Source organism: Xiphophorus maculatus, chromosome 10, assembly GCF_002775205.1.
Source record: "Xiphophorus maculatus strain JP 163 A chromosome 10, X_maculatus-5.0-male, whole genome shotgun sequence".
NCBI classification, from domain to species: Eukaryota; Metazoa; Chordata; class Actinopteri; order Cyprinodontiformes; family Poeciliidae; genus Xiphophorus; species Xiphophorus maculatus.
The window spans coordinates 13420122-13431522 of NC_036452.1; the positions used below are offsets into that span (position 1 = coordinate 13420122).

General features: G+C 37.8%; 1 protein-coding gene across 6 annotated transcripts in view; it reads left to right on the forward strand.

Annotated features, from left to right (window-relative positions):
* The window catches only part of sdk2 (sidekick cell adhesion molecule 2), a 321139-nt gene extending 313631 nt beyond the window's left edge, over nucleotides 1-7508 (forward strand). For 3 of the 6 annotated variants that reach the window (XM_023341209.1, XM_023341207.1, XM_023341208.1), the window contains exons 45-46: nucleotides 4044-4100; nucleotides 5372-7508. In XM_023341209.1, coding sequence (XP_023196977.1) covers nucleotides 4044-4100; nucleotides 5372-5794 — 480 coding nt within the window. In that variant the 3' untranslated portion in view covers nucleotides 5795-7508. The remainder of the gene's footprint in view (nucleotides 1-4043; nucleotides 4101-5371) is intronic. The other 3 variants (XM_023341210.1, XM_023341211.1, XM_005794694.3) reach the window with 1 other exon arrangement.
* The last annotated feature ends 3893 nt before the right edge of the window (nucleotides 7509-11401 follow it).

Below are 11401 nucleotides of genomic sequence, written 5' to 3' on the forward strand. Positions count from 1 at the left end.
AGAAAATAAATACACATGAAGAGAGTAATAATTAGTTTTTAACAACTAAAAGTGTGATGAATGAGCTTGGACGACGGCTTCAGCCAGTTGTTGAGGAATGATGCCAGGAAAATGACAATCCTGTACTATCACAAGCATAAATGTATGGCATTTGCTAACTGCTGCTGGGAGTCTACCCAGATGAAACTAAGATTCTGCTTTTAAGCAATTATCTCTCCAGCTAATTTTATGAGAAAAAAAACTTCTCATAGCTGCTTCTAATACAGTGGAGAATATGTGATGCTGTGGTTTTGAAACTTACGTTTCAGCACTGCATCATGACCTTTTTGAATTTCAATAACATTTTATAACGATGTGACCTCTTCCAGACAGACAAAAATGGCACCATCTCTACCCGTCTGTACTTGCAACCCAGCAACGTCACTTAAAATGCCATTAAAATAACACTATGTTTGCATTTGCTATGTGACAAGGAGTTTAAACACTGACGCAAGGTGTTGTAATTCCTCAGCAGGCTGAGGTCAAAGATCAGAGGTCTTTGAGATAGGAATCTTTTTTAAACAATACTCAGAAGCTGATGACACACATCTTCTCCAGCAAAAAAAAAAAATGCTTGTCTACTGTCCTATTTTTTCTCTGACGTTTTTTTCCAGCTTCCTAATTTTAGCCTTGATAAACAAAGACCTACAACATCTTTATCATGCTGATCATAAATAAACTGCTGTCAAGTGGTTTCACAAGATAATTGTGTAGATTTCTTAATCTCTTTCCCTGCCTAATTTAGTATCAAAATGATGAAAAAAATAAAAACTTAAATAATTAACTTCAGCGGCCTGCTATGTATCTATTTGAGGCATTTCATTGCTTAAATATGATGGTTGGTCCCCTGAGGCTGAGGTGCAATGCTGCATTTCATGCCTATAGTCTACTTCTTGCACAGCATTCAGCCGCAGTAATTGGCTTGTAATGAGCTGGGATAAAGAGCCTTGTCTCCAGCCGCAACGCTCCAGAGGCAAATCGTTAGTATAATTTCTTTAAGTTCCTCAGTTGATAAGTGAGTTATTAATAAAAGTGATAAACCAACAATTATGTTTTATGTAGGACATTTTAATAGTAACAGCATTCACAAATGCAGGTCCGCCAGGTCCACTTTTAGAACTTTATTACTTTGTTATGTTATCTCAACTGAAACACTTTTCAAATCTGGTGTCCTTTGAGCTTTAATGATATTATCAAAAGACAGCCAAACAAAAACCATTATGTTACATCAAACAAATGTTTTTGTTGTGGTGAAAAACACTAGTAACTAAAGTTGAAGTTGGTCAGAGCAAAGTGGCACAGTGTCTGCTTTTGATTAACTATAAACATAAATGGTTTCCTTTGTTTGGAGACAAAATCTAAAGCAGGCTCATTTTTCCATTTTAAATAACCATTCAGAATTTCTGTTGAGTATTTAAACTTTTTCCCACATCTTGGGGAAAAAAAACAACCAACTGTCATACTGTGAGGAGCAAAGCATGCTGGGGGATATCAGAGACCAAGGCCATATGCATCACATATGTGTTCTGCAATATTCAGGAAGAGGTACGGAGCTTCAAGTTCATGCCAGATATGTTGTGTCTGTATGACAGAATGGAACAAGATCATAAAGGCAAGTCTGAGAGAGCAACCCCAGAAGTGGTTACAACTATCAATGTTATCCCTGCAGGGCATCATCCTTAGCAGAACAACCCTTTTTTGTTTTGCTTTTGAAATATATCTAATGCATGCCTGAAGCTGCTTCTCTGGGGAAATTATTCAGAATTTTGGCATAGTCAACTTTTCCATGCATTCCTTATGGCCCGATGACTAATTACATGCCGCCTGGCACAATTGGTGAAATACGTTTGTGGTACTTAGATGACCACAAGCAACCCTCAGTGAGTATTTGGCAGTCATGCCACTTTTTGTCGAAATGAAAATGGTTTTTGACATGAATTCAATAGTTTTTCCAGCCCAACCTTGAGCACTTTGGAGTGTTAGCTATGTGAAACGAAGCCAGACTACAACTGAAAAATAACAAAATTACATTTTAGCCTCACAAATAAACCTGAAATCAGGCAGTGTTTTTGAATGCATTATCCATCTTCACCTTTTGTTTGCTTTTCACAGAATTCACACTAAGTAGCTCCAATGGTTTGCGTGTGTGTGTGGGTAGGCGTGGGGGTTGTGCATGTAGCTATGAAAAGACCTTGTGCCACCCCTCATTTCCGTAGGTTTTACTTCCAAAGAAGCCACATTTCCAAATAGTTGATTAAATTGGTCTGGAGAAACAGTTAGCCAAAAATTAAATTAGAAATATGTTTCTTTTTTTTTCTCATTTTCATTTCAGGCCTTCACATTCTTAGTATATTTCAGTGAAGGAAAAAAGGCAGTGTCTTAACAAAACACACAAATTGGAAAAAAACCCAACAAAACACAAACATTTCAAATAGTTTTTCTTTATTTTATTATTGGGATTGTTGAAACAAGCACAAATTCTTTTCTTGTTAGTTAACATTTTGAAAATGCTTTCCTAATAGGTATTTGGCATCATTTTGGCAAGTCCCACCATTTTATACATTGTTGTCATTAGAATACTGGAGGAATTATGAGTATTGAAATAAAAGAAATGCAAAGACTGAAAATAAGTTCTACAGCAAGATGTACTTTAGAATCATAAAAAAATCACACAAAGATGTGATACATATCCTGTTTCAGTCAGTCTACTATACCCTAACAAAGGATTTTAGTGCCAATAGGTTTTTTAGTAATTTCCTACAGTGTTTGTTCCACTAAAAACAGGTCGGCAGCTAAATCAGAGTAAGTGTTGGAGCTGGTTAAGAGCCTGTTTTCCACTTTTCCAATTGTTTTAAGTGATTTAAAACAATTCATCCAACAGATCTTTAATCCTCTGTTTCTGATGTATATTGGCTTTATCAGAGGATTAAACTGCTGGAGGTATTTTTATCAAAATGTAATCTATGTCTGACTTTACATGCAAACAGATGTCCCAGTTACCAGTTTAATTTATAAAAATGTTTTAAAAATCAATCAGTGTTCAATATTTATGATATATAAAATGCAGATAATGCATACATAGGCTGGAGTTATGCAAACCAGTATCTATAGAATTCACTTTGAATTGTATTTATGAATAGAGCTGAAAGTGCTACTATAAAGCTATCTGTATTTTGTTCATTGCTCTAAATAAATAACACAGATCCATAAATCTCAGTTATGTAAACCATTTTAAATAGGATTTGTAGACACAGAGTGATGGGAATGGCTAGTGGTGAGTGGTTAGTTAGAATGAACGCAAATGGTAAAATAAAAGCAAATAAAAGTACTGAATATTTATAAATTCAGCTAAAAACATTTTATGAAAGTAGCTGGATGTGGTCCTTTGCCACAACTGGAGTTACGTAAACCATTTTAAGTATGATATAAATACAAGTTTGTGATATTAAAAAGACCCAATGGTGCTTATAAACTGGGCTTCAAAAGCCATTTACAAACTTAGCAAAAAAAAGCATTAGTAACTAAATAACTCTATGACATTGCATTTAAAAAAATATAGTCCTAAACAGGAGTTATGCAAATCACTACTAACTAGATTTACAAGCAATAGTTGGAATATCTATTCCAACTATTAATACTAATACTATTAGAATATCTCAAACTGACATTATCTTAAAGTATTTGGACCAATAGTTCAAATGATTTAAACATGTGACTCAGAATATTTGTTGTTGGTCTCTTTCACTAATTTCACAGCTTCTGGCAATTCAAGATTGCATCATGTTTTGGTGCTAAAGTTGGTGGATGCACAGATCGTTTACCAACCAAAGTTTTAGCAACAGTTTAGCACTTGAACCATTTTGCTGAATAAAACATGTTGATACGAAAATAACTTTTGTACAGTACTGTATTCTGCTTTGATGTCATCATCATCATGACTTGGCCATTTTAACCATTCTGTTACGGTGATGTACTGTAAAACCCATTGTTTTGTTCACCCATAGGAGGCGCTGGTGTTTTCATATGGGACAGGTGGCCTACATACACTTCCACTGCATTTGGTGAGGTTCCCATACCTGCCTGCTTTTAATGTTTGTAGCCGTGTAGGTGAATGGCTCCAAAGTGGCCTCCATCCACTCCTTAACCCCAGACTCTCATTTTTATTGTGGGTTTAATGTGGCGCTCTACATCATTTAACAGCAAAACATGTTTCTTTCTGGTGAGGTGTGGCTACACAGAGCTTCTGTCCTAAACGCTCAACTGATTGGTTACTCCTTTAGACAAACTGACCTTCTCCATTTTGTATTGATGGTCTATTAACTGTGCACGCTTCTGTCTTTTGCAGTCATGCTTTTGGTTATTGTTGACCATTTTGTCCATGTGTACTTGTGTCGTGTTGTTCCCTAGGCACATTTGCATGTGTGTTTGATGTTTAGAAAGGGATGACTCAGAATCACACAGGAAAGTTGTTGTAATGTGCAAGTACGTCCCAATAAATTAGAAGACTCTTTTTTTATTATTATTATTAGTTATTCAGATCAAAAAGAGAAAGTCATATTTTACAGATTTATTGTAAACAGAGTGGTACATTTCTATTGGGTTGATGATTATGGCCTAAAGTTATTGAACAAAACCATTTTTTTAAATACATCTATAACATCGCATCAGACCAATGTTGTATGTCATGGCCTTTCACAGGGAGAACTGATTACGTAACAGTTTTCCCACTGACATTTATTCCACAAGAAACATAAGTCACAAAAAGTTGCCAAAGAAATGAATGTGAAGTTTAAATGAAGAAAATGACGTGGTCGGGAAAGGCACAACAGGGATGACCTACAGAGGATTGTAAAGCAAAGCCCTTTTAGGAAGTTGAGGATATTCCTGAGTTGTTGATTGTAGCCAGAGCTAGTTCTTCAAGAGCCATCACACATTCAAGTCCTTGAGGTTTAGTGTGAATTTTCCAGTCATTGATGATTTGGGGAGAAATGTCATCTGCCATGCGGTGCATGCACCGCATGGTCAATTGAACATTCTTTACAGTATGGTGACAACTCTGTCTAAACTATAGTTTCCAGTGAAACAGAAATTTGATTTGTCCTAACTTTAAGTCTTAATGATCAAAGTTACCAGAAAGAAACTTAAAATATTATCACTCTGTGTGAAGAATTTGCATATAATACATGTTTTGCTATTTTAACTAAATGGAAAAATAATTTTGACGATATTCTGATTTATTGAAAGCTACTTATACAGCATCAACATAATAATTGTCCACAATGAAGAATAAAATTATGTTAACTCAGGACACCGTCTCTGTTTTGTCTTTCAGGGCAGCGACAGTGAGTACGAGGTCGACCCAAACCGACAGAAAACCCACTCTTTTGTCAACCACTACATAAGCGACCCAACCTACTACAACTCCTGGCGCCGCCAGCAGAAGGGAATATCTCGAGCGCAGGCCTACAGCTTCACTGAGTCTGAGTCGGGAGACCCGGAGCACCATGCCCCGCCACCACTGCCCCCGCTACCCCCACTGCCACCGCAGCTCAGTTCACCGAGCCCTCAGCCTCAACAGGCCCAGGGTCAACCTCAGGGTCAAGGCAACCTGTTTAGGCCCAAAGGAAGTCGGACTCCCACCCCCTCCCAGCAGAGCTCTAACACCTCCAGCCAGCACAACACCCTCTACAGGCCCCCCAGCAGCCTGGCCCCAGGATCACGGGCTCCTATTGCTGGCTTCTCCTCCTTTGTGTGAAAAATGCTGAAAAGGACCAAACTTTCTGGAAGCATCAATACGTGTTGAACAACACGGCATCGGAAAATGCAAAATCAGCCTGATAAATCGATCTCAGCCGTCTCTCGCCTCTTACATTCTTCATTGTGGACAATTTAAGTTTTCATTTGCTCTCATGTCACTTCTTTTGTTTTTGGATAAACAGACTTTTCAAAGCACCTATTCTTGTTTAGCGTGTGGAAGTGTGCCATTGTAGACTCAGTTTTTGCTTTCACCGATTCATAAGACATGTCCGCAGTTATTTTAATCACTGAACAACTTGCATGACTTACTTTTTTTTTGCTTTTTTGAAACGCATTTATCAGTAACCTCTGTACAAAGTCACCAGTCTTTGAAAACACAAAAACATTTACTATCTATATATATATATATATTAATTATATATATATAAATATATATACTGCATATATATAGTGGAGATACCGAGAAGACAAAATTGAGTCGGTGGACAAAATCAGCTTCATTGATGGAAACTCGTGATGAAGAGAAAAAACTCAATTTGTCTCCATGTGAAAACAAAATATGAAGGATAAAAAATGGAACTAAACACCAAACTGACACAAAGTTTCACGTGTTGTCCTGGAACATTTTCAGTGGACATTCAGGACATAAATCTGCATTACTGTGGAACCAACTCTTCAGTCTGAGAGCACACACACAGAGAAAAGTCAAACAGCATTTTCTACATTGGGCCGAAGGTGGCTCTGCTGTGCCTGAGAGACCCTCCAGATCTATGAAATGAGTGTATGTCTGTTTAACTGAAAAGGTTCACGTCTCTTTGTGAGAGTGTTCTAGTGGAACAAAACTGTCTTGATGGCTTATTTATGACATCTGGCACCAGTTGTGACCACACCACTCGCGGCGCCCTCCTCCGTGGGCTACGACAGCCTCCTGTTACTCCCAACAGATGGGCAAGGCGGGGGCTTCGAATCTTCTCTGCATACCCAACCCATTTTTCACGTTTGGCCCCTTGGCTGGCTCTAGTATAAACACATCAGTCTCAATCTACTGAAACGCTTTGATATTCAGCCTCCGAGTTTAAGTTTTGAAACTGTGTGGACACATCTGCTGGAAGTGCTTAAGTGTGACTTTGTTAAGAAAAAAAAAAGGGGGGGAGAAATATTTTTATCTCCTCACCTTGTTGCTAAAACTGTTTTTGTTTCTGTCACTGATCACTATCGCTGGGCAGCACTGAGCCTGTTCAACAGATGATGTCATTGAATTGCCTCACTTCTCTCCCTTTTGTGTAATCAGCCATTCTGTACTATCCAGGTGTGACTTTGCTCTAAAGCGTGTGTGTGTGTGTGTGCAGGGGTGTGCGCGCGAATGATTACACTATGTGTACGTCAAGCTTTACAGATCATTCACTGTAAGTCTGTGTATAAACGGATCGTCCTGCAGCTTTAAACCTGCCTGGAGCTTTGCCGCAGAAGGGTGGGCCACGTCTGGCCACCTGTGAGGCGAACTTACAACGCTATAGTGAAGACTCGGTGATGTGTTGCTAGTTACCATAGTTCAAAAAGAGAAAAGACTGTCATCTACTTTTTCCTTTTAGGTTTTATTTTAAGTTTTAATGTGGGGTGATTTCATTGTACGCAACAAAAGCTTATCATGCAGAATCTGAATGAATATATTATCACAGTACATTTCTGAAATAAATTATTTTTCAATGTTACACCGTCTTTTTTTCAGCTCCACAGATCTACAACAAATGCAACACAAACATAACCTTTCCACAATTTGAGTCCTAAAAGTTTAATTATTTGCCTTATGAGTGATCATTTTTTAATATAGATTTTCTCATTTCTGTTCTAATAATTTTTGACGCAGCAGTCCAGGGTCTGATTTCTTACTTTGGAAATTTTGCTGCATGCTTTCCCCATCTATCTCTGCCAAATTCCTGTAAATACTGAACGTAAAGGGCACTAGTGCTGCAAAAATTGCTTAAAAAAACAAGTTCTTTCGATCATCAAACAAATCACATTAGAACGCTAAGACATGATACGGTCCTGGCTGAAAAGTCATAATTTTTCCAAGTTGTTCATGTTTCAACTTTTGCTGCAACACATACACTACAGCAGACTCTGTTGCCTCAGCAGGCCACATTCCTCAAAATGTGATTTTCTTTCTCCACATGGTAAAAAAAAGCAAAGAAAAGAAACTTGGTGACAGCAGAAGCCATATCATGGCTTACTATTAGTAAACTAGTAAGGCAGGATATAACTAAAGTTATATTTTTTATGTATATTTTTTTTGCGACTGCCAGTTAAACACGGATGTAAACACCGTTACTGTGGTGAGTATATTTAATCTCATTTCAAACATTGCAATTCATATTGTGGTGTGCTGAGCTAAATCAAAACCTAATGCAGCAAGAAATCCACCAACAGTCTGTTGTCTTTGCTGCTTGTTCAACATAATCACATCGTGATTGAGGGTGTTAATCTGCTCTCATCTACTTGTCACCAAACAGAATCATGTTAATACAATGCCTTGTAAAAGTGTTCACACCCTATACGGCTTGTATCTTTTGTGATGTTAAGCTGCAAACTGTATTGGGACATTATGTGGTATCAGCAAAAAAGCTTTGCATAGCTGTAAAATGAAAGTAAAATTTAAGCTGATTTCCAACATTTCTTGTTGAATTGAATGTCATACGTTTGTAGTTAGCCCTAAGAAACCTAATTTCTGTCTGTACAGCATAAATCCAGCTGTTTCAAATTAATACAGGCAGAAATTTCAAAGTCATGATGTGCAAAACGATTAACTCCACCCACACCCTCACTCACACACTCACACCCCTATTGTAGTTGAATTAACATGAATTCCAGTTGGAGTAAAAATGCACTTTCTAGTTTAATAGTTCCCATAAAGTATACTGAAAATTGTGATTCATCAGAATGTGAACAAGTTGTGTAATCAGTCATTCTGTACTATCCAGGTGTACAATGCATTTGAAAAGCTAAAAAAATATATTTCCACATACTATTATGAAAATCTAACTATAAAAGCTGCTTTTTGTATTCAAATGGCAGTAAAAACTGAAGTTTAACTGTTCTAGTTTTGCAAATCTTCTCCATATACATTCACTCTAATGTTCAATTTAAAAAAAAGAAAACTGTAGAAATCTGAGAGTGCTCAAAGCCCCACACTACTTGTGTGACCAATTTCTGTGAATGCATTTGATCTGTCTATAGTTAATTAGCTGATCAAATACAACCTGACTGTTGACCGTTACTCAAGTAACCGTTAAAATGGATCGGTGCAGATGATGTAAAATCCCGTTATCTGCTTACAAATGTCCCTGTCAAGTTGTTCTGTGCTCCTAGATAAGCACGACTCATTAGTTCAATACAATCTTTAGCCAAAAAAAGATTTGAAAATGTTAGATGCAACAATATAAAACATGAGGAATTTTTTGTCTGTAAAGCATGAGGAATGTCTTGGATGCTATTTCAGAAGCGCTCAACACATACATCTAAATCAGACACATGCAGAGTGTCAGATGCTGCTAGATGCTAATTGGATCACAGTCAGTCACTTGATCCAGGGCTAACCCACTAAACACACAGGCATGAGAAAAGAGGAGATTAGATGGGATAGGATGGAACAGGGAATTGGAACGAGAGCTTCCAGAGCGCTAATCCCCTTTTTTGAAAACACATGGGAAATTTCTCTCTGTCTGTGGAATTGTACTCAAGAGGTGTTCAGCTTGCAGAAAATATTTATTTGTCTCCTTTTCCCTGTTTCTACCCCCTTTTAGGCAATGGATGAATGAGCTGGTGGTCCCTCTTTAAAAGGGAGCCCAGGGCACTCAATAGCCATGATGAGCTTTGAGAGCCCACAGTTGGAATATTAAGGCATTCAGACAGAAGGTGTAGTTCAAAGGACTTTGAAGCCATGAATTAAATTGCCTCATTTGTCAGTTTCACTCAGGGTGGGTTAGGGATTTGAAGAGGATATACTGGTAGTTGGTGAAAGGATAGTAATTTGTGTAAAAGGAGTTCCCTCCCACTGTCCTTTCTAATGTACTGTTTGTCAGCAGTATAAATTGTTTATGCAATAAATGTACATTATGCTAGAATTATTTCCAGGTTTTTGGAATGAACCCTCTCGCCCACTTTCCCTGCAATTTGAAGGTAGTTTACACCAAAAAAAGGGTCATTAAGGGATTCGAGGCAGCTCAGATTTGTGATATAAATTACAAAAACTGTTACATGGAGCAATTTCTTGTGTAGTAACAGTGTGACCTAATCTGAGGGGTTTCCATTAGACAAAAATATACTTTGTGTATTTTTTTATTGTAGAATCCCAGGCAATAAGCAAAGCACTGGGTACAAAAACCACACAAGGAAGCAATAAAGGAAAAAAGACTGCTTCACGGAAAGGGACCATCAAAGTTCTGTTCTAGCGGAAACGCACCAAGATGCAGAGAATCTCATTAAACTTGTTGCCACTAATTGGCTCATCATTTATAAGATCTATAATAATATTAACATATGGGAAAAATCTGAGAGACAGATGGCGAACAGTAAAGTTCGGGTTAAGGTTCACACCTGACGACCAGATGGTTGTTTTAACCACTCAAACACATGCTGTTTAAAAAAAGGGTCTTAATATTTTTTACACACTCGATGGTAAATGATTGCTTAGAGTAAAAAATACAACAAACAAACCAAAGAAAAACAATAGGCATTTCTACAACGCAATCTGTGAACTCTCCAAAATAACTGGAGACTTCATGACATTATGTCTCCTACACTTACTGTGGCAGCCCGCTTTAAATACAGCTAGAATAACAACAACAACAAAAAAACAACTTACACCTGATGAAGCATAGTGTGCTTAAAAACATATTCATGCCCTTAACCCTTTGAAGGGTTTGATGGCATTCCCTTGAAGGATTTTAGCTCCATTTCCATTAGGTCTGACCGGTTTCTCTGACCCTGTTGAAGAAACGTCTCCCCAAAGCATGATGCTGCCACCACCACTTTTTATTGTGATGTGGTTTTCTTTAACACAAAGCATGTAGGCAAAAAGCAGAGCATCGTCTTCCATATGTTTGCTGTGTCCCCTTTTAGAAGACTACAAATGGGACTTGATTTTTTTTTAATAATGGCTATTTTTGCCAAACATTCTTGATAACCAGATTTGTTTATTAACTTGTACTAACAGCTGTTATTGTTCCCATATCTAAGCTGCGGAAGAAACATTTTCTTCTGCAGCTATGACACACCAAGTGTAGAGCCATTCAACATTAGTCCATCCAGATCCAGGCTCTTTTGTACAACATGTAGCAGTTATTTGGTTGTATATGTTTGTGTTGTGGCATTTCTAAGATGCTAACATGATATAATGGAGTGGGACGAATAGAAGTTTTATTCTTGCCCTGAGATAAGTAGACAGGCACTATATTTAAATTAGGAGCCCCATCACCCACCAAGTTGAAGTTGATCTATTGTTATGTATTGTGGCTAAATAGGACGCTGTGCCTTTAAATCTTAGCGGGGGGGTGGTGCTCTTTGAGGGGAGAGGAGGCCGCTTTGTGTGCTTCGCAGATGCGGAGTA